The sequence below is a fragment of the Carcharodon carcharias genome, chromosome 40 (genome assembly GCF_017639515.1).
Source record: "Carcharodon carcharias isolate sCarCar2 chromosome 40, sCarCar2.pri, whole genome shotgun sequence".
NCBI lineage: Eukaryota > Metazoa > Chordata > Chondrichthyes > Lamniformes > Lamnidae > Carcharodon > Carcharodon carcharias.
The window spans coordinates 1,167,785-1,192,241 of record NC_054506.1 but is presented as its reverse complement, the minus strand read 5'-3'; the positions used below and the strand labels follow the sequence as shown (position 1 = coordinate 1,192,241).

At 51.2% G+C, this 24,457-nt stretch overlaps 2 protein-coding genes across 2 annotated transcripts in view; both read left to right on the top strand.

Moving 5' to 3' along the window:
- Window positions 1-836, top strand: part of LOC121273160 (C-type lectin domain family 17, member A-like) — a 7,234-nt gene extending 6,398 nt beyond the window's left edge. Inside the window, exon 4 of the mRNA XM_041180134.1 lies at window positions 62-836. Within this exon, the coding sequence (XP_041036068.1) occupies window positions 62-236 (175 nt within the window). The 3' untranslated portion in view covers window positions 237-836. The remainder of the gene's footprint in view (window positions 1-61) is intronic.
- An 8,099-nt stretch (window positions 837-8,935) lies between these two features.
- On the top strand, window positions 8,936-20,728 carry LOC121273161 (C-type lectin domain family 17, member A-like). Its single transcript, XM_041180135.1, has 6 exons — window positions 8,936-9,048; window positions 10,507-10,626; window positions 15,115-15,234; window positions 18,012-18,154; window positions 19,080-19,186; window positions 20,013-20,728. The coding sequence occupies exons 1-6, from the start codon at window positions 9,012-9,014 to the stop codon at window positions 20,185-20,187; spliced, it is 702 nt and encodes a 233-aa protein (XP_041036069.1). The 5' UTR covers window positions 8,936-9,011; the 3' UTR covers window positions 20,188-20,728.
- The last annotated feature ends 3,729 nt before the right edge of the window (window positions 20,729-24,457 follow it).

Sequence of the window (24,457 nt, the reverse complement as noted above, 5' to 3'; positions counted from 1 at the left end):
TTGATTCTGTGCAGGAATGTGACGGATTTTTATCAGTATTTTTTATTTCTCCATTTCCCAGTTTTACTCGATGGGATCAGGGTGAACCGAATAATTGGAATGGTCATGAAAACTGCGCCATCATCAGAAGCGGCTGCTGGAATGATTTCCGTTGTACCCGTTACTACCGTTTCATCTGTGAGAAAAGGGCACTGCCCTGCGTCGAGGCAGCTGATATTGAGAAATATTGTTCCTGAAGAGAGACTGGGACACAGAACGAGAGTGTCAGGATTGTCCAAAGGTCCCCAGCCCCTCCTCCCTTCCCCACAATCCCCAACTGCCCGAGGCCATGTCCGAAAGGTGAAAGTTCATCTGTTCCCCTTCTCTCCCAGGTTGAGCCTCCTGCAGCGCCCCCAGTGGTGGGAGACGGGCATGACAGCGTGACGGTTGACATTGGAAAACGCCAGTATAAATCCAGGCAGGAATCCGGCAACATGTAACAGGACAGAAGTCCTTCATTTCTCTAGCACCTTTCACTAATTCAGATGATCCCCAAACTGCTTTAGCAGCCAATGAAGCAACTCCTTACAATGTTTTCATAGTTGTCATGTCAGAAACGAGGCATTCAATTTGCGTGCAGTAAGCTCTCACTGGACTCGGGATTAAACTCGGTCACATCAGAAATACCCTTTGGACTTTTTCTTCTCGGACTCTGTAAATCATGTGAACTCATTTCAATCTCCACGGTTCTTGCACTGTTACTATCCATAGTTGTAAAAGTTTCCTTTTTTTGTACTCCATTACTGTGTCTGTGCATTTGTGTGTGTGTGTGTATACGTCAATGTGTTTGTGTGAGTGTGTTTGTGTGTGTTTGTATGTGTGAGTGTTTGAATGTGAGAATGCAGTGTTTTTATGTGTGCGAGCGTGAGTGTGTTTGTGTGGATGTGTGTGTTTGCGCGAGTGTGTGTATGTGTGGATGGGTGGGTGTGGGTGTGTGTGTGGGTGTGTGTGTGGGTGTGTGAGAGTGTGTGTTATTGTGTGTGGATGTGAATGTGGAGGTTAACATTGTGAACATTCCTGCCCTGGGTTTTAAATATAAATAAACTAACCAGAGTTGATCATAATGTGAGTTTGCTGTGAGTGATTAGTAAAGTGGATCAGACACACTGAGGGCTTTGGAAAACACACAACATACTTCACAAAGAATTCAAAACACCTTCTGCGTATGGACAGTTGGTGAGAGACAGAAGTACAGTTTGCCTGTCTCTCTCCTGTCCGGAACAGTTCATTCTGAGGAACCTACCAACTCAGACATGTGTACAAGATCTCCAACTTGGTAATACTGCTCCCAACTTCTCAATACCTTCTTACACCAGCCTACGTACTTTTGCTGTAACCAATCCCTTAGGCATGTTCGGTGTCCTGATGTTTATCCAGGAAGTGACCACAATGAGCAGGAAAACACAATTGCTTCTTTTACCGATTAACTGAAATCTGTGTCCCTCTCGTCCTCACTCCTTCCCCCAACGAGACAGTTTCTCCCTATCTATCCAGGATGCTGCTATCCCTTTCATAGAAACATAGAAACTCGGGGCAGGAGTAGGCCATTCGGCCCTTCGAGCCTGCTCCGCCATTCATTATGATCATAGCTGATCATCCAACTCAATAACCTGCTCCCACTTTCTCCCCATACCCTTTGATCCCTTTCACCCCAAGAGCAATATCTAACTCCTCCTTGAAAACATATAATGTTTTGGTCTCAACTACTTTCCGTGGTAACGAATTCCACAGGCTCACCACTCTATGGGTGAAGAAATTTCTCCTCATCTCAGTCCTAAATGATCTACCCCATATCATCAGACTGTGACCCCTGGTTCTGGACTCACCCACCATCGGGAACATCCTTCCTGCATCTACCCTGTCTAGTCCTGCTAGAATTTTATAGGTTTCTATGAGATACACCCCCTCATTCTTCTGAACTCCAGCGAATATAATCCTAATCCACTCAATCTATCAACATCTGTCAGTCTCACCATCCCAGGAATCAGTCGGGTAAACCATCGCTGCCCTCCCTCTACAGCAAGTACATCCTTCCTCAGATAAGGAGACCAAAACTGCACACAATATTCCAGGTGTGGTCTCACCAAGGTCCTGTACAATTGCAGCAAGACATCCCTGTTCCTGTACTCGAATCCTCTCGCTATGAAGGCCAACATACCATTTGCCTTCTTTACCGCCTGCTGCACCTGCATGCTTACCTTCAGCGACTGGTGTACAAGGACACCCAGGGTCTCATTGCACATTCCCCTCTCTCAATTTAGAGCCATTCAGATAATAATCTGCCTTCCTGTTTTTGCTACCAAAATGGATAACCTCACATTTATCCACATTATACTGCATCTGCCATGCATTTACCCACTCACTCAGCTTGTCCAAATCACACTGAAGCATCTCTGCATCCTCCTCAAAACTCACCCTCCCACCCAGCTTTGTGTCATCTGCAAACCTGGAGATATTACATTTAATTCCCTCATCTAAATCATGAATATATATTGTGAATAACTGGGGTCCCAGGACTGATCCCTACGGTACCCCACTAATCACTGCCTGCCATTCGGAAAAAGACCCGTTAATTCCTTCTCTTTGTTTCCTGTCTGCCAACCAGTTTTCTATCCATCTCAATACACTACCCCTAATCCCACGTGCTTTAATTTTACACCCCAATCTCTTATGTGGGACTTTGTTGAAGGCTTTCTGAAAATCCAAATGAACCACATCCACTGGCTCCCCCTCATCAACTCTACTTGTGACATCCTCGAAAAATTCCAGTATAATTGTCAAGCATGATTTCCATCTCATAAATCCATGCTGACTCTGTCCGATTCTGCCATTGTTTTACACGTGCTCAGATATTAAATCTTTTATAATGGACTCTAGAATTTTCCCCACTACCAATGTCTGGCTGACTGGTCTATATTTCCCTGTTTTCTCTATGCCTCTCTTTTTAAAGAGTAGGGTTACATTAGCTATCCTCCGATCTGTAGGAACTATTCCAGAGTCTATAGAATCTCGAAAGATGACCACCAATGCGTCCACTATTTCTAAGGCCACTTCCTGAAGTACTCTGGGATGTAGATTATCAGGCCCCGGGGATTTAACAGCCTTCAATCCCATCAAATTCCCCAACACCATTTCCCTACTAATGCTGATTTCTTTCAGTTTCTCCTCATTAAACCATTTGTTCCCCAACATTTCTGGGATGTTATTTGTGTCCTCCTTTATGAAGACAGAACACATGTAGGTATTTAGCTGGACAGCCATTTCTTTGTTCCCCATTATAAATTCCCTTGTTTCTGAATGTAAGAGACCTACGTTTGTCTTCACCAATCTTTTTCTCTTCACATACCAAAAGAAACTTTTACAGCCAGTTTTTATGTTCCCTGCAAGCTTACCCTCAGGCTCTATTTTCCCCTTCTTAATCAATCCCTTGGTCCTGCTTTGCTGAATTCTAAACTGCTTCCAATCCTCAGATCTGTTGTATTTTCTGGCCAATTTATATGCCACTTCCTTGCATCTAATACTCTCTCTAATTTCCCTCATAAGTCATGGTTTGGCCATCTTTCCTGTTTTACTTTTGCGCCAGACAGGAATGAACAATTGTTGCAGTTCACTCATGTGCTCTTTGAATGTTTGCCATTGCCTATCCACCGTCATCCCTTTAAGCAACGCTTCCCAATCCATCATAGCCAACTCGCGCCTCATACCATCGTAGTTTCCTTTATTAAGATTCAGGACCCAAGTCTCAGAATCCACTACGTCACTCTCCATCTTGATGAAGAATTCTATCATATTGTGGTCGCTCATCCCCAAGGGGCCTCGCACACCTAGACTGCCAATTATTCCTTTCTCATTACACACTACCCAGTCGAGGATGGGCTGTTCTCTCGTTGGTTCCTCAAAGCATTGGTCTAGAAAAACATTCCATATGCACTCCAGGAATTCCTCCTCTATGGTATTGTTACTAATTTGATTTGCCCAATCTATATGCAGATTAAAGTGATTAAAGTTTCTTCATTACATGCATTTCTAATTTCCTGTTTAAGGCCATTCCCAACATCACCACTACAGTTTTGGGGTCTATGTACAATCCCCACTAACGTTTTTTGCCCCTTCGTGTTTCTCAGCTCTACCCATACAGATTCCACATCGTCGGAGCTAATATCTTTCCTCACTATTGTATTAATTTCCTCTTTAACCAGCAATGAAACTCCACCACCTTTTCCTCTTTGTCTGTCCTTCCTCAATACTGAATACCCCTGGATGGTCAGTTCCCTTCCCTGGTCACCCTGCAGCCATGTCTCTGTAATTCTGACTATATCATCCCTGTATATATCTATTTGCGCGGTTAATTCATCCACTTTATTGTGAATGCTCCTCGCATTAAGGCACAAAGCCTTAAGGCTTGTCTTTTTAACATTACTTGTCCTGTTCCCACTATTTTTCACTGAGGCCCTGTTTGATTCTGGCCCTTGATTTCTCTGACTATCACGTTTCTCATTCCGCTTTCTGTCTCTTGTTCTTGTCTGATTCCCCTTTCTCTGGCTCCTCGCATAGGTTCCCATCCCCCTGCCATTTTAGTTTAAATCCTCCCCAACCACTCTAGCAAATGTTCCCCCTGGGACATCAGTCCCGGTCCTGCCCAGGTGTAACCCGTCCGGTTTGTGCTGGTCCCACCTCCCCCAAAACCAGTCCCAATGCCCCAGGAATCTGAAACCCTCCCTTTCACACCATCTCTTCAGACATGTATTCATCTGATATATCCTGCTATTTCTACTCTGACTAGCACGTAGCACTGGTAGTAATCCTGAGATCACTACCTTTAAGGTCCTACTTTTAAAACCTACTTCCTAACTCCCTATATTCTGCTTTTCATCCCTTTTTTCACCGATGTCACTTATACCAATGTGCACCACGACCACTGGCTGTTCACCATCCCCCTTCAGAATGTCCTCCAGCCACTCTGAGACAGCCTCGACCCTAGCACCAGGGAGGCAACGTACCATCCTGGAGTCTCGTTTGCAGCCACAGGAACACCTCTCTATTCCCCTTACAATTGAATCCCCTATAACTGTTGCATTCCCACACATTTTACTCCTCCCCTGTGCAGCAGAGCCAAACATGGTGCAACGAATTTGTCTGTTGCTGCTTTCTCCTGAGAGGCCATTCCCCCCAACAGTATCCAAAGTGGTGTATCTGTTTTGCAGGGGAATGGCCACAGCAGATTCCTGCACTACCTGCCTCGTCCCCTTGCTTTGTCTGGAGGTCACCCATTCCCTTCCTGCCTGTGGACTCTTAGCCTGCGGTGTGACCACCTCTCTATACGTCCCTATCCACGAGACTCTCCACCTCGCGGATGCACCAACGTGTCCCCAGCCGCCGCTCCAGCTCCAAAACCCCGGCTTCCAGGAGCTGCAGCTGGAGACACTTCCCACACACAGGCTGGTCCCGGGCACTGGAAACGTGCCCGGCTTCCCACACAGAGCAGGAGGAGCATACCACGGCTCTGAGCTCTCCTGCCATGACTTACCCCTTTAAATTAAATTAAACCTTTTGGAAGATACTTAATATCAAATAATATCAATTACTCTCGGGCCCTTCTTCCCTGCTCCTCCCTGTTACAGAACATAGTCCTTCCAAACGATGAGCCACACAATTAGATCTTAAAACCTATAAGCAATTAAAGTAGTAAATGCTTGCCCGCTGTACTCATGGTGCTCAAAGGATCACCTCGTTCCCACCTCACTGACCTCCCCTAGTCACCTTTGCTCTTGTTCAACTCCCGACTCCTCTCGCGCTTCCCTCCAACTGACACAGAGCGCACAGGGGGCGGGGTCACACAGAGCGAGCAGGGGGCGGGGTCATACAGAGCGTGCAGGGGGCGGGGTGACACAGAGCGCGCAGGGGGCGGAGTCACACAAAGCGCGCAGGGGGCGGAGTCACACAGAGCGCGCAGGGGGCAGAGTCACACAGAGCGAGCAGGGGGCGGAGTCACACATAGCGAGCAGGGGGCGGAGTCACACAGAGCGCGCAGGGGGCGGAGACACACAGAGCGCGCAGGGGCGGAGTCACACAGAGCGCACAGGGGGCGGAGTCACACAGGGCGGGCAGGGGGCGGAGTCACACAGAGCGGGAAGGGGGCGGGGTCACACAGAGCGGGCAGGGGGCGGGGTCACACCGAGCGGGCAGGGGGCGGGGTCACACAGAGCGGGCAGGGGGCGGGGTCACACAGAGCGGGCAGGGGGCGGGGTCACACAGAGCGGGCAGGGGGCGGGGTGAGTAACTTCTTGTGATCCATGCACCAGGACACCCAGATCCCTCTGTACCGCAGAGTTCTGAAATCTCTCTCCGTTTAAATAGAATAGTGTTTCTGTTCTTCCTGCCTCCTGGGCAGCTTCACCTTTTCCCACGTTACACTCCATCTGCCAAATTATTGCCCACCCGCTTGAGCTGTCCATATCCCTTTGCAGAGCCTCTACCTCCTGTTGATGACTTACTTTCCCACCTATCCTGCTGTCATTGGCAGATTTAGTGACCACACATTCGCTGCCCTCATCCAAGTCACTCAGATAAATGGTGAATCATTGAGGTCCCAGCACTGACCCCTGAGGCTCTCCGCTCCTCATGTCTTGCCAACCTGAGATAAACCCATTTACCCCTACTCGCTGCTCCCTGTTAGCTGACCAATCCTCTACCCATGCTAGGATGTTACCCCCTACACCATGTGCTCTTATCTTCCGGAATAACCTCACATGTGGCAGCTTAACGAATGCCTGTCAGAGAGAGAGAGAGAGACAAAGAGAGCGAGGCAGAGAGCGAGAGAGACAGGCAGAGAGAGAAAGAGGGAAATAGACACACAGAGTCCGGGGGACAGAGAGAGGTGGATAGAGAGAGAGTTTCAGAAAACGGCGGAGACAGAGAGAGCGATAGAGAGAGAGAGAGACAGAGTGAGATTGATAGAGAGAGAGACAGAGAGATGGTGAGAGAGATTGAGAGAGAGAGAGAGACAGAGAGATGGTGAGAGAGATTGAGAGAGAGAGGGACAGAGAGAGAGATGGTGAGAGAGATTGAGAGAGAGAGAGACAGAGAGAGAGATGGTGAGAGAGATTGAGAGAGAGGGAGACAGAGAGAGAGATGGTGAGAGAGATTGAGAGAGAGGGAGACAGAGAGGGAGATGGAGGGAGAGATTGAGAGAGAGGGGGACAGAGAGAGAGATGGTGAGAGAGATTGAGAGAGAGAGAGACAGGGGTTGGAGGACAGATGGAGGGACAGGGAGTGAGGGCAAGAGAGAGAGGGAGACAGAGATGGTGAGAGAGATTGAGAGAGAGGCACTGAGAGAGAGATTGTTAGAGACATTGAGGCTGAGAGACAAAGAGAGAGGGATGGTGAGAGGAACTGAGAGTGAGAGAGACATGAGAGAGATGGTGAGAAGGGCTGAGAGTGAGAGAGACAGCAAGAGAGATGGTGAGAAGGGCTGAGAGTGAGAGAGACAGCGAGAGAGATGGTGTGAGGGACTGAGAGTGAGAGAGACAGCGAGAGAGATGGTGCACAGTGCATACTTGATGGGCCAAAGGGCCTCTTCTGCACTGTGTGATTCTGTGATTCTGTGACAGCAGCTACATGAATATGAGACACATCAGAACCGACAGGACAGCACCAAATGAACATAGGTGAACATTTACACTAGAGGGAGAGAGAGCAGTGAAGAGAAGGACAGGAAGAGAGAGAGGGAGAGGGAAAGAGAGAGAATGAGGGGTTGGTACGTAAAAAAAACCAGGCCAGAGATACTCTGCTATCACTATACACTGCATAAAGCTACGGCATTCTGTGACACTCTAGCAGTTAGTGCAGATGGAGGTACTGAGAGTTAGGGCGAGAGAGAGAGACAGAAATACAGAAAGAGTATGAAAATTATAAAGAAACCGAGAGACAAAGAGAGAGAGGAAAGGAATGAAAAAGAGAGAGAGAGAGTCAGACAGAGAGAGATGGTGAGAGAGATTGAGAGTGAGAGAGTGAGAGAGATGGTGAGAGAGCTTGAGAGAGGGGGAGATAGAGAGGGAGAGTTGGAGAGAGAGAGAGAGAGATTGAGACATATAGAGACAGGGTGCGAGATGTTGATAGACAAAAATGGTGAGAGAGATTGAGAGAGAGGGACAGAGAGAGAAAGATGGTGAGAGAGATTGAGAGAGAGAGAGACAGAGGGAGAGATGGTGAGACAGATTGAGACGAAAGAGACAGAGAGAGGGATTGTGAGAAAGATTGAGAGAAAGGGAGACAGAGAGAGAGATGGTGAGAGAGATTGAGAGAGATGGAGAGAGAGAGAGAGAGAGATGGTGAGAGAGTTTGAGAGAGAGAGACAGAGGTAGAGATGGTGAGAGAGATTGAGACGAAAGAGACAGAGAGAGAGATAGTGAGAAAGATTGAGAGAGAGGGAGACAGAGAGAGAGATGGTGAGAGAGATTGAGAGGGAGGGACACAGACAGAGAAATGGTGAGAGAGATTGAGAGAAAGGGGGAGAGAGAGAGAGAGCGAGATGGTGAGAGAGACTGAGAGAGAGGGAGACAGAGAGAGAGAGATGGTGTGAGAGATTGAGACAGAGGGAGAGAGAGAGATGGTGAGAGAGACAGAGAGGGAGACAGAGAGAGATGGTGAGAGAGATTGAGAGAGAGGGAGACAGAGAGAGATGGTGAGAGAGATTGAGAGAGGGGGAGACAGAGAGAGAGTTGGTGAGAGAGATTGAGAGAGAGGGACTGCTGCCCCTTGGGTCAGTACAACCAGCCTATCATTCTGATCTCAGGGGAAGTGTCATTGTGAAATGGAACCAAGTGGCAGAAACAGTTTTGAGGAAGTTCTCCCTCTGACATTGAGTCTGAGGAAAGACTGAGACAGATCTGAGAGAGAGAGAGAAGCAGACAGGACAGGAACGGAGGAGAGAGACCCCTCAGACACAAACCGTGGAGCAGGACACCGACTACATGAATACGAGACAGAGCATGACAGTCCCCAGTGAACGTAGGTTAAACTGTTCAATGGAGGGAGAGAGACGGAGATGCAAGGAGAGGGACAGCGAGATAGAGAGAGAGAAAGAGAGGTGGAGATGGAGAAACAGAGAGAGAAATAGAGCAAGAACGAGAGAGAGAATGACAAGAGTGAGTGAGAGAGAGAGAGAGAGAAAGACACGGAGAGTGAGAGAGACAGGTATGTATAGAGAAAGAGGGAAAAACAGAAACAGAGAAAGAGAGGAAGAGAGACAGAAAGGGAGATTGAGAGTTTGATAAAGACAGTGCAGGGGAAACTTTACTCTCTACCTAACCCCATGCTGTAGCCGTACAGGGAGTGTTTGATGGGGACGGCGTAGAGGGACCTTTACTCTCTATCTAACCCCGTGCTGTACCTGTCCTGGGAGTGTTTGATGGGGACAGTGTAGAGGAAGCTTTACTCTGTATCTAACCCCGTGCTGTACCTGTCCTGGGAGTGTTTGATGGGGACGGTGTAGAGGGAGCTTTACTCTGTATCTAACCCCGTGCTGTACCTGTCCTGGGAGTGTTTGATGGGGACAGTGTAGAGGGAGCTTTACTCTGTATCTAACCCCGTGCTGTACCTGTCCTGGGAGTGTTTGATGGGGACAGTGTAGAGGGAGCTTTACTCTGTATCTAACCCCGTGCTGTACCTGTCCTGGGAGTGTTTGATGGGGACGGTGTAGAGGGAGATTTACTCTGTATCTAACCCCGTGCTGTACCTGCCCTGGGAGTGTTTGATGGAGACAGTGTAGAGGGAGATTTACTCTGTATCTAACCCCGTGCTGTACCTGTCCTGGGAGTGTTTGATGGGGACAGTGTAGAGGGAGCTTTACTCTGTATCTAACCCCGTACTGTACCTGTCCTGGGAGTGTTTGATGGGGACAGTGTAGAGGAAGATTTACTCTGTATCTAACCCCGTGCTGTATCTGTCCTGGGAGTGTTTGATGGGGACAGTGTAGAGGGTGATTTACTCTGTATCTAACCCCGTGCTGTATCTGTCCTGGGAGTGTTTGATGGGGACGGTGTAGAGGGAGCTTTACTCTGTACCTATGATTATTTCCCAAACCCTTCAGCTGCCTGGGGCCTAAAACTGCAAAAACCTTTCATTGAACCTCTCCGCCTATCTATCTCTCTCTCTCTCTCTCTCTCACTCTCTCTTTCTCTCTGCCTCAATTTCTCTGTTTTTCTCTCCTCCTTTAAGTCAGCCCTTGTACTGATCTCTGTGTCTGAGCTTTTGATTTCCTGTCCCTAATCTCTCCCTGTGTGACTCGGTGTTCGATTCTCTTTGATAATCCTCCTGTACCGTGCGATGGGATGTGAAACCAGGGATATAAACGAGTAACGTGGTTGTTGTTTCTCTCGATAAGGGAGGTAGATATGTCACCATTGTCTGTTCCGTACAGTTACACAGGCTGCTCAACATGGGTCAATCTTTACTTCTCTATTCCAGGTGAAACTGGACAGGAAACAGCTGGAGGAAGAATATCAATAACTTCAACACATCTTGGCATCGCCTGCCTCATTGTCTTAATCATCAGTTTGGCTATTGCGATAGGGCTGAGAGTCCAAGGTAGGAAGCTGAACCTCACACAAACTGTTACAGAGAGTGAACGGAGGCAAATCTGAGCTCCTTTAATTTCTGACCCTCTGTCCGTAAGCAGGGGTGTTTTCATGTTGGAAATAGGCTGTGGTGTGTTTACCCAAACCCTCAGCTTGAGGTTAGACTTTAAAGGTAGAAGCAGCAACATCTCTCGAGGTTTAAATCAGCAGTGTAGTTTATTCATACATTCAAACCCTCTCGCACGAACACTCTGATATAACCCACACCCCTCACTGAAACACTCTGATATAACCCACAACCCTCACTGTAACACTCCGATATATCGCGCACCCCTCACTGTAACACTCTGATATATCCCTCAACCCATACTGTAACACTCTGATATATCCCACACCCCTCACTGTAACACTCTGATATATCCCACACCCCTCACTGTAACTCTCTGATATATCCCAAACCCCTCACTGTAAAACTCTGATATATCCCACACCGCTCACTGTAACTCTCTGATATATCCCACACATCTCACTGTAGCACACTGATACATCCCACACACCTCATTGTAACACTCTGATATATCCCGCACCCCTCACTGTAACTCTCTGATATATCCCACACCCCTCACTGTAACACTGATATATCCCACACAACTCTCTATAGCACACTGATACATCCCACACACCTCACTGTAACTCTCTTATATATCCCACACCTCTCACTCTAACACTCTGATGTATCTCACACCCCTCACTGTAACACTCTGATATATCTCACACCCCTCACTGTAACACTCTGATAAATCCCACACCCCTCATTTTAAACCCTGATATATCCCACACCCCTCAATGCAACACTCTGATGTATCTCACACCCCTCACTATAACACTCTGATATATCCCACACCCCTCACTGTAACACTCTGATATATCCCACATCCCTCATTTTAAAACCCTGATATATCCCACACCCCTCAATGCAACACTCTGATGTATCTCACACCCCTCACTATAACACTCTGATATATCCCACACCCCTCACTGTAACACTCTGATATATCCCAGACACCTCACTTTTAAACTCTCATATATCTCACAACCCTCACCTTAACACTCTGATATGTCCCACACCCCTCACTTTAAAACTCCGATATATCCCACACCACTCACTGTAACACTCTGATAAATCCCACCCCCCCACTGTAACACTCTGATAAATCACACACCCTTCAGAGTAACTATACTGATATAGCCCAGACCCCTCACTATAACACTCTGATGTATCCCACACCCCTCCTTGTAACAGTCTGATATACCCCACACACCTAACTATAACAACCTCATATGTCCCATTCCCCTCACTGTAACACTTTGATACATCCGATTCCCCTCACTGTGATGCTCTGATAAGTCCCAAATCATTCTCACTAATATTGAAATATATCCCACATCTCTTACTCTAACACTCTGATATATCCCACACCTTTCACTGAAAAACTCGGATATATACCACACCACTCACTGTAACATTCTGATATATCACTCATACCCACTGTAACACTGTGGCATATCCCATAACGCTCACTGTAAAACTTTGATGTGTCCAACAGCATCCACTGTAACAGCCTATCTTCCACACCACTCACTATAACAGTTTGATATATCCCACACACCTCACTGTAGCCCACTGATACATCCCACACAGCTCACTGGAACACACTGATATATCCCATACCCCTCACTGTAACATTCTGATATATCCCACACCCCTCACTGTATCACTCTGATATATCCCACACCCCTCACTGTAATACCATGATATATCCCACTCCCCTCACTGTAACACTCTGATATATCCCACACCCCTCACTGTACCACTCTGATATAACCCACACCACTCACTATAACACTCTGATGTATGCCACACCCCTCACTGTAACACCCTGATATATCCCACATCCCTCACTGTAACACTCTGATATAACACACACCCCTCACTGAAACACTCTGATATAACGCACACCCCAAACAATAACGATATGGTATGTCCCATTCCCCACACTGTCACACATTTATATATCCGATTCTCCTCAGTGTCACGCTCTGATATGTCCCACACCATTCTTTCTCCCTAATATTCTAATATATCCCACACCTCTCACTCTAACACTCTGATGTATCTCACGACTTCACTGTAACACTCTGATATATCCCACACCACTCACTTTAAAACTCTGATATATCTCACACCCCTCACATTAACACTCTAATATATCCCACACCACTCACTTTAAAACTCTCTATATCCCACACCCCTTACTGTAACACTCTGATAAATCACCCACCCTTCAGAGTAATAATACTGATATATCCCAGACCCCTCATTGTAACACTCTGATATATCCCACACCCCCTCACTGTAACACTGATATATCCCACACTGCTCACTGTAACACACTGATATATCCCGAACCCTCACTGTAACACTCTGATATATCCCACACCCCTCACTGTAACACACTGATATATCCCACACCCCTCACTGTAACACTCTGATATAACCCACACCCCTCACTGTCACACTCTGATATATCCCACACCCCTCACTGTAACACTGATATATCCCACACACCTCACTGTAGCACACTGTTACATCCCACACACCTCACTGTAACACTCTGATATATCCCGCACCCCTCACTGTATCACTCTGATATATCCCACACCCCTCACTGTAATACCATGATATATCCCACTCCCCTCACTGTAACACTCTGATATAACACACACCCCAAACAATAACGATGTGATATGCCCCATTCCCCTCACTGTCACACATTTATATATCTGATTCTCCTCAGTGTTGAGCCCTGATAATTCCCACAAAATTCTCCCTAATATTCTAATATATCCCTCACCTCTCACTCTAAAACTCTGATGTATCTCACACCCCTCACTGTAACACTCTGATATATCCCACACCTCTCACTTTAACAGTCTGATTTATCTCGCACCCCTCACTGTAACACTCTGATATATCCCACACCCCTCACTATATCACTCTGATATATCCCACACCCATCACGGTAACACCCTGATATATCCCACCCCCTCACTATAACACTCTGACATATCCAACACCCCTCACTGTAACTGTCTGATATGTCCCACACCGCTCACTTTAAAACGCTGACATATCACACACCCCTCACAGTAACACTGATAAATCCCACACCCCTCACTGTAACACTCTGATATATCCCACACACCTCACTGTAACACTCTGATATATCCCACACCCCTCACTGTAACACTCTGATATATCACACACCCTTCACTGTAACACTTTGATAATTCCCACACCCTCAATGTAACACTCTGATATATCCCACACCCCTTACTGTAACATTTTGATATATCCCACACCCCTCACTGTAACACTTTGATATATCCCACACCCCTCACTGTAACACTCTGATATATCCCACACCCCTCACTGTAACACTCTGATATACCCCACACCCCTCACTGCAACACTCTGATATATCAGACACCCCTCACTGGAACACTCTGATATATCCCACACCCCTCACTGCAACACACTGATATACCCCATACCCCTCAGTGTAACACTTTGATATATTCCACACCCCTCACTGTAACACTCTGAGATATCCCACACCTTTCACTGTAACACTCTGAGATATCCCACACCCCTCACTGTAACACTCTGATATATCCCACACCTTTCACTGTAACACTCTGATATATCCCACACCCCTCACTGTAACACTGATATATCCCACAGGCCTCACTGTAACACTCTGATATATCCCACACCCCTCACTGTAACACTCTGATATATCCCACATCCCTCACTGTAACACTGTGATATATCCCACACCCCTCGCTGTAACACTCTGATATATCCCAGTTCCATCACAGTGTGTTACAGCTCTGAGCCACATTATAGGAAGGATGTGAACACATTGGAGAGAGAGCGCAGGAGAGGTTTAGACAGATTGTTCTGGGGAGGAGAAGCTTCAGGTCCAAGGAGAGACGGGAGTGGTTGGGACTGTTCTCCTTGGAGAGAAGGAGGCTGAGAGGGGATTTGATGGAGACGTTCAGAATCAAGAGGGGGCTGGACAGAGGAGACGGGGAGAAGCTGTTCTCACTGGGCCCAGAGGACACAAATTTTTAAGCGATTTGCGAAATAATCAAATGCGATGTGAGAGAAAACATTTTCACACGCCGAGTGGTTCGGGTCTGGGATGTGCTGCCTGGTCGTGTGGGGGAGGCAGGTTCAATCGAGGCATTCAAGGGGGCATTGGATGGTTATTTGAACTGATATAATGTGCAGGGGTACAGGGGGGAAAAGGCAGGGCGATGACAGTGGGTACCAACGCACATTCGGAGAGACAGTGTAGACATGATGGGCCAAATGGCCTCCTTCTGTGTGGTTCTGTGACCCTGTGGTTCTGTGACCCTGTGATTCTCTCAGTCCTACAGATGGACAAGGACATGACGGGGCTGAACGGAAAGATCCGGAATATGTCCGAGACCCTTGAACAGATGCTCAGGGACCGAAGATCCTTCTGCAACGTCCTCCGAAACTGCTCGGGTGAGTTGGTGCTGACGGCCGCCACCCCCTCCCCCACTCTCCCATCCACCCACGCTCTGTTTCGCCCCCACCCCCTAAATCCACACCCCCACCCCGGTCTCCCCACCTCCACCCCCACCCCCTGTCTCCCCACACCCACCCCCTAAATCCCCACCCCCACCCGTCTCCCCACCCCCACCCCCTGTCTCCCCACACCCACCCCCTAAATCCCCACCCCCACCCCTGTCTCCCCACACCCACCCCCTAAATCCCCACCCCCACCCCTGTCTCCCCACCTCCACCCCCACCCCCGTCTCCCCACACACACCCCTGTCTCCCCGCCCCCACCTCTGTCTCCCCACACCCACCCCCTAAATCCCCACCCCCACCCCTGTCTCCCCACCCCAACCCTCCCCACCCCCACCCCCTGTCTCCCCACACCCACCCCCTGTCTCCCCACCCCCACCCTCCCCACCCCCACTCCCTGTCTCCCCACACCCACCCCCACCCCTGTCTCCCCACCCCCACCCCTGTCTCCCCGCCCCCACCCCCTGTCTCCCCACACCCGCCCCCTGTCTCCCCAGTCTCCCTACCCCCACCCCTGTCTCCTCACAGGCATCCCCTAAATCCCCACCCCCACCCCTGTCTCCCCACCCCCACCCCCTGTCTCCGCACCCCCACCCCCTAAATCCCCACCCCCACCCCTGTCTCCCCAACCCCACCCCCTGTCTCCCCACCCCCAACTCCTGTCTCCCCACACCCACCCCCTGTCTCCCCACCCCCACCCCCTGTCTCCTCACCCCAACCCGTCTCCCCACCCCCACCCCTTGTCTCCCAACCCCCGTCTCCCCACACCCAACCCCCGTCTCCCCACACCCAACCCCTGTCTCCCCACCCCCACCCCTGTCTCCTCACCCCACCCCCTGTCTCCCCACCCCCACCACCTGTCTCCCCACCCCCACCCCGTGTCTCCCCAACCCCACCCCTGTCTCCCCACCCCCACCCCTGTCTCCCCAACCCCTTTCACCCCAACCCCAACCCCTGTCTCCCCACCCCCACCCCAACACCTGTCTCCCCACCCCCACCCCTGTCTCCCCACCCCCACCCCCAACCCCACACCCACCCCCTGTCTCCCCATCCCACCCCCACCCCTGTCTCCCCAACCCCAACCCCTGTCTCCCCACCCCTACCCCAACACCTGTCTCCCCACCCCAACCCCCTGTCTCCCTGCCCCCACCTCCTGTCTCCCCACCCCCTGTCTCCCCACCCCCACCCCCAACCCCCACCCCCAACCCCACCCCCACCCCTTGTCTCCCCACCCAACCCCCTATATCACCACCCCCACCACCACCCCAACCCCACCCCCACCCCCTGTCTCCCCACCCCCACCCCTTGTCTCCCCACCCCCACCCGTCTCCCCACCCCCACCCCTTGTCTACCCACCCCAAACCCCACCCCTTGTCTCCCCACCCCCACCCCCACCCGTCTCCCCACCCCCACCCCTTGTCTCCCCACCCCCACCCCCAACCCTGTCTCCCCACACCCACCCCGTCTCCCCACACCCACCCCCACCCCCTGTCTCCCCACCCCATCCCCTGTCTCCCCGCCCCTACCCCAATCCCTGTCTCACCACACTCACCCCCTGTCTCCCCACCCCATGTCTCCCCCCCCACCCACTGTCTCCCCACCCCCAACCCCTGTCTCCCCGCCCCCACCCCCAATCCCTGTCTCACCACACTCACCCCCTGTCTCCACCCCCCATGTCTCCCCCCCACCCACAGTCTCCCCACCCCCAAGCCCTGTCTCCCCACCCCCAACCCCTGTCTCCCTGCCCCCACCTCCTGTCTCCCCCCCCCAGTCCTGTCTCTCCACCCCCACCCCCTGTCTCCCCACCCCCACCCTCCCCATCCACCAGTCAAGGCCTCAATCTCCAAGCGGGGGAAGTCCGCACTATCCCGGCCTCTGCCTTCCGGAGTTTGGGACAGGAGAGGGGATGAATCGATCGGGGGGGTCTGTCCGACAGATTGAAGGGATTGGATAAGGTACAGGCGGGTGATCCAAACTCGAAGCCTGAGGACTACAGGCGAAACCACAGCGACCGGACCCGAGGTGTTGAAATCAATAAAGAGATTCGATTGGGTGGATGGAGAGAAACTATTTCCCCTGATCCGGTGGGTTGTGGGGGGAGCCGGGGAGGGAGAGTCGGGAACAAGGGGTAAGAAGGTTAAAATTGGAGCCAGGACGTTCAGGGGGGACATCAGGAAACACCTCTTCACACAAAGGGCAGCGGAAATCAGGAACTCTCCCCCCACCCAAACCCCGAAATAAACTGTGGGGGCCGGAGGTCAAAGGGAAACGTCAAAACTGAGATTGAGAGATTGTTGTTGGGGATGGAGGGTCACGGAACCGAGGGGGTTAAGGTACAGAGCAGATCCAATAGAATGGTGTAAAATACTCTAGAGGGGCTGAATGGCCACCTCCTGTTCTTGTGTAACAGGCTTGAGAGGGGCTGAATGGCCACCTCCTGTTCCTGTGTAACAGGCTCGAGAGAGGCTGAATGGCCTCCTCATGTTTCTGTGTAAGAGGCTCAAGAGGGGCTGAATGGCCTCCTCATGTTCTTGTGTAACGGGCTCAAGAGGGGCTGAATGGCCTCCTCATGTTCCTGTGTAACAGGCTCAAGAGGGGCTGAATGGCCTCCTCCTGTTCCTGTGTAACAGGCTCGAGAGGGGCTGAATGGTCTCCTCCTGTTCCTAATGTTTCGATGTATTTCTCTGAATTAAGTCTTTATAATTCTGCAGAGTCTCTCTGTCCGAGCGGCTGGAAAATTCATAATCAACATTGTTATAGATTCTCAACGGATACAGTAAACTGGGACTCGGCAAAACAACTATGTGAATCCCAAACTTCACACCTCATCATCATAAATACAGAACAGGAACAGGTGAGAATGACAGACGCATCGGTCAGAATGAGATAGAGAGAGAATATCCCTCGAAACTGTCCCCATCAAACGCTCCCAGGACAGGTACAGCACGGGGGTTAGATGCAGAGTAAATCTCCCTCTACACTGTCCCCCATCAAACACTCCCAGGACAGTTACAGCACGGGGTTAGATACAGAGTAAAGCTCCCTCTACACTGTCCCCATCAAACGCTCCCAGGACAGGTACAGCACGGGGTTAGATACAGAGTAAAGCTCCCTCTACACTGTCCCCATCAAACACTCCCAGGACAGGTACAGCACGGGGTTAGATACACAGTAAAGCTCCCTCAACACCGTCCCCATCAAACACTCCCAGGACAGGTACAGCACGGGGTTAGATACAGAGTAAAACTCCCTCTACACTACATGAACGAGGGTTTCAGCAGTCGATAAGCTGAGACCGGGGAGGTACTGGGCGATGAGTTGGGAAGAAGCCGTCTTGGTGATGATGTGGATATGAGGTGGGAATCCCATCTCCACGTTAAACACGACCCCAGGGTTGTGAACAGTCTGGTTCAGACTCAGAGAGTTGCCAGGATAGAGTCGGTAACTCGGGAATGGAGTTTGGAATAGAGACGGAAAACAACAGCTTCAGGCTTCCCGATATTTAATCAGAGGGAATGAGGGAGAATTTCCTGAGAAAGGTGTTGGGGTATTTTGTGTATCCGGTGTGTGTGTGTGTGTGTGTGTGTGAGTGTGAGAGAGAGTGTGTGTGTGAGTGTGTGTGTGAGTGTGAGTGAGTGTGAGTGTGAGTGTGTGTGTGTGAGAGAGAGTGTGTGTGTGAGAGAGAGTGTGTGTGTGAGTGTGTGGGTGTGAATGTGTGTTGGTGTGAGTTAAGGCAGTTATACCTAACTGATCACATTCTATCATTGAATCTGCTGCAGAATTTCATAATGAAATATCTCGAGAACAAACCTGGGGGTTATTGGATCGGACTAACAGATGGAGAGAGTGAAGGAAACTGGAAATGGGTGGATGGGACCCCAGTGAGGTGAGTCCCAGCGTCGCATGGAGAGAAAGATCAGGACATGGGGATGAGATTAGGATTGATACAGGGCTATGGAGAGAGAGTGGGACAGTGGGATTAGTTTGGGGATTGATACAGGGCTATGGGGAGAGAGTGGGACAGTGGGATTAGTTTGGGATTGATACAGGGCTATGGGGAGAGAGCGGGACAGTGGGATTAGTTTGGGATTGATACAGGGCTATGGGGAGAGAGTGGGACAGTGGGATTAGTTTGGGATTGATACAGGGTTATGGGGAGAGATTGGGACAGTGGGATTAGTTTGGGGATTGATACAGGGCTATAGGGAGAGAATGTGACAGTGGGGTTAGTTTGGGGATTTGTACAGGGCTATGGGGAGAGAGGGGACAGTGGGATTAGTTGGGGATTGATACTGGGCTATGGGGAGAGAGCAGGACAGTGGGATTAGTTGGGGATTTGTACAGGGCTATGGGGAGAGAGGGGACAGTGGGATTAGTTGGGGATTTGTACAGGGCTATGGGGAGAGAGGGACAGTGGGATTAGTTTGGGATTAATACAGGGCTATGGCGAGAGCGCGGGACAGTGGGATTAGTTTGGGGATTTGTACAGGGCTATGGGGAGAGAGCGGGACAGTGGGATTAGTTGGGGATTGATACAGGGCTATGGGGAGAGAGTGGGACAGTGGGATTAGTTGGGGATTTGTACAGGGCTATGGGGAGAGAGGGGACAGTGGGATTAGTTGGGGATTTGTACAGGGCTGTAGGAATCTTGTTGATTCTGTGCAGGAATGTGACGGATTTTTATCAGTATTTTTTATTTCCTCATTTCCCAGTTTTACTCAGTGGGATCAGGGTGAACCAAATAATTGGAATGATAATGAAAACTGCGCCAGTATCAGAGCCAGCGGATGGAATGATTACATTTGTTCTGATCGCTTCCGTTTCATCTGTGAGACAAGGGCACTGCCCTCCGTCGAGCCAGCTGATATTGAGAAATATTGTTCCTGAAGAGAGACTGGGACACAGAACGAGAGTGTCAGGATTGTCTAAAGATCCCCAGCCCCTCCTCCCTTCCCCACAATCCCCATCTGCCCGAGGCCATGTCCGAAAGGTGAAAGTTCATATGTTCCCCTTTTTTTCCCAGGTGGAGCCTCCTGCAGCGCCCCCAGTGGTGGGAGGCAGGAATGACAGCGTGACGGTTGACATTGGGAAACCCCATTCCAAATCCAGGCAGGAATCCTGCGACATGTAACAGGACAGAAGTCCTGCATTTCTCTAGCACCTTTAACTAATTCAGATGATCCCCAACCTTCTTTTGCGCCAAAGAAGCAACTCCTTACAGTGTTTTCATAGTTGTCATGTCAGAAACAAGGCATTCAATTTGTGTGCAATAAACTCTCACTGGACTCGGGATTAAACTCGGTCACATCAGAAATACCCTTTGGACTTTTTCTTCTCGGCCTCTGTAAATCATGTGAACTCATTTCAATCTCCACGGTTCTTGTACTGTTACTATCCATAGTTGTAAAAGTTTCCATTTTCTATCCTTCATTACTGTGTCTGTGCATTTGTGTACGTGTGTGTGTATGTGTGTGTGTGTATGTGTGTATACGTCTTTGTGTGTGTATGTGTGTGTATGTGTCTATACGTCTATGTGTGTGTGTGTGAGTGTGTGTGTATGTATGCACTTTATGCGAATGCTCCTTGCGTCAAGGCACAAAGCCTTAAGGCTTGTCTTTTTAACATTACTTGTCCTGTTCCCACTATTTTTCACTGAGGCCCTGTTTGATTCTGGCCCTTGATTTCTCTGACTATCACGTTTCTCATTCCGCTTTCTGTCTCTTGTTCTTGTCTGATTCCCCTTTCTCTGGCTCCTCGCATAGGTTCCCATCCCCCTGCCATTTTAGTTTAAATCCTCCCCAACCACTCTAGCAAATGTTCCCCCTGGGACATCAGTCCCGGTCCTGCCCAGGTGTAACCCGTCCGGTTTGTGCTGGTCCCACCTCCCCCAAAACCAGTCCCAATGTCCCAGGAATCTGAAACCCTCCCCTTTCACACCATCTCTTCAGACATGTATTCATCTGATATATCCTGCTATCTCTACACTGACTGGCACCTAGCACTGGTAGTAATCCTGAGATCACTATCTTTAAGGTCCTACTTTTTAAACTTACTCCCTAACTCCCTATATTCTGCTTTTAGGATCTAATCCCTTTTTTCACCGATGTCGCTTGTACCAATGTGCACCACGACCACTGGCTGTTCACCCTCCTCCTTCAGAATGTCCTCCAGCCACTCTGAGACATCCTCGACCCTAGCACCAGGGAGGCAACGTACCATCCTGGAGTCTCGTTTGCAGCCACAGGAACACCTCTCTATCCCCCTTACAACTGAATCCCCTATAACTGTTGCATTCCCACAAATTTTACTCCTCCTCTGTGCAGCAGAGCCAAACATGGTGCAACGAATTTGTCTGTTGCTGCTTTCTCCTGAGAGGCCATTCCCCCCAACAGTATCCAAAGCGGTGTATCTGTTTTGCAGGGGAATAGCCACAGGAGATTCCTGCACTACCTGCCTAGTCCCCTTGCTTTGCCTGGAGGTCACCCATTCCCTTCCTGCCTGTGGACTCTTAGCCTGCGGTGTGACCACCTCTCTATACGTCCCTATCCACGAGACTCTCCACCTCGCGGACGCACCAACGTGTCCCCAGCCGCCGCTCCAGCTCCAAAACCCCGGCTTCCAGGAGCTGCAGCTGGAGACACTTCCCAAACACAGGCTGGTCCCGGGCACTGGAAACGTGCCCGGCTTCCCACACAGAGCAGGAGGAGCATACCACGGCTCTGAGCTCTCCTGCCATGACGTACCCCTTTAAATTAAATTACTCTCCGGCCCTTCTTCCCTGCTCCTCCCTGTTACAGAATATAGTCCTTACAAACGATGAGCCACAAACTAAGACCTTAAAAACTGTCAGCAATAAGAGTAGTAAATGCTGCCCTGGCCGCACTCACGGGATCACCTCGTTCCCGCCTCACCGACTCCCTCAGTCACCCTGGTTCACCCGGCTCCTCTCGCGCATTCCTTCAACTGCCGGCTCCTCTCGAGCGCACAGGGGGCGGGGCTACACAGAGCGCGCCGGGGGCGGGGTCACACCGAGCGGGCAGGGGGCGGGGTCCCAGCGAGCGCGCCGGGGGCGGGGTCACACGGTGCGCGCAGGGGGCGGGGTCCCACCGAGCGGGCAGGGGGCGTGGCCACACGGTGCGCGCAGGGGGCGGGGTCGCACGGAGCGGGCAAGGGGCGGGGTGATACAGAGCGGGCAGGGGGCGGGGTGACAATAAGCGCAGGGGTCGGGGCGATACGGAGCGGGCAGGGGGCGGGGTGAGACAGAGCGCGCAGGGGGCGGGATGACACAGAGCGGCCAGGGGGCGGGGTCACACGGAGCGCGGAGGGAGCGGGGTCACACAGAGCCGGCAGGGGGCGGGGTCACACGGAGCGGGGAGGGGGTGGGGTCACACAGAGCGCGCAGGGTGGGGGCGGGGGGGGTCACACAGAGCGCGCAGGGGGTGGGGTCACACGGCGCGGGCAGAGGGCGGGGTCACACAGGTCGGGAAGGGGGCGGGGTGTCACAGAGCGTGCAGGGGGCGGGGTCACACGGCGCGGGCAGGGTGCGGGATCACACAGGTCGGGAAGGGGGCGGGGTGTCACAGAACGCGCAGGGGGCGGGGTCTCACAGTGCGGGCAGGGGGCGGGGTCACACGGCGCGAGCAGGGGGCGGGGTCACACGGCGCGAGCAGGGTGCGGGATCACACAGGTCGGGAAGGGGGCGGGGTGTCACAGAGCGTGCAGGGGGCGGGGTCACGAAGCGAGCAGGGTGCGGGATCACACAGGTCGGGAAGGGGGCGGGGTGTCACAGAACGCGCAGGGGGCGGGGTCACACAGAGCGCGCAGGGGGCGGGGTCACACAGGCGCGAGCAGGGGGCGTGGTCACACAGGTCGGGAAGGGGGCGGTGTGTCACTGAACGCGCAGGGGGCGGGGTCTCACAGTGCGGGCAGGGGGCGGGGTGACACTGAGCGCCCAGGGGGCGGGGTCACACAACGCGCAGGGGTGATAGGCGCCATAAAGGTCAGGAGGAGGAGGAGCAGCACTCAGTGTGCACACCGCCCCCTGGACATCAGGAGGAGGAACCTCACTCTGTGAACACACCGCCCCCTGGAGATCAGGACGAGGAACTGCACACTGTATACACACCTCTCTCTGTAGATCAGCAGGAGGAACTGCGCTCTGTGGACAACACTGTCCACTGGAGATCAAGAGGAGGTACTGCCCTCTGTGTACACACCGCCCTCTGGATATCAGGAGGAGGAAGTGCACTCGGTGTACACACCGCCCTCTGGAGATCAGGAGGAGGAACAGCACTCTGTGTACACACCGCCCTCTGGAGATCAGGAGGACGAACAGCACTGTGTGTACACACCGCCCTCTGGAGATTAGGAGGAGGAACTGCAGTCTGTATACACACTGCCCTCTGGACATCAGGAGAAGGAACTGCACTCTGTGTACACACCGCCCTCTGGAGATCAGGAGGACGAACAGCACTGTGTGTACACACCGCCCTCTGGAGATTAGGAGGAGGAACTGCAGTCTGTATACACACTGCCCTCTGGACATCAGGAGAAGGAACTGCACTCTGTGTACACACCGCCCTCTGGATATCAGGAGGAGGAACTGCACTCTGTTTACACACTGCCCTCTGGATATCAGGAGGAGGAACTGTGGACTGTATACACACCGCCCTCTGGAGATCAGGAGGAGAAACTGCAGTCTGTATACACACTGCCCTCTGGAGATCAGGAGGACGAACAGCACTGTGTGTACACACCGCCCTCTGGAGATTAGGAGGAGGAACTGCAGTCTGTATACACACTGCCCTCTGGACATCAGGAGAAGGAACTGCACTCTGTGTACACACCGCCCTCTTGAGATCAGGAGGAGGAACTGCACTCTGTTTACACACTGCCCTCTGGATATCAGGAGGAGGAACTGTGGACTGTATACACACCGCCCTCTGGAGATCAGGAGGAGAAACTGCAGTCTGTATACACACTGCCCTCTGGAGATCAGGAGGAGAAACTGCATTCTGTGTACACACCGCCCTCTGGAGATCAGGAGGAGAAACTGCACTCTGTGTACACACCGCCCTCTGGAGATCAGGAGGAGGAACTGCACACTGTATACACACTGCCCTCTGGAGATCAGGAGGAGAAACTGCATTCTGTGAAC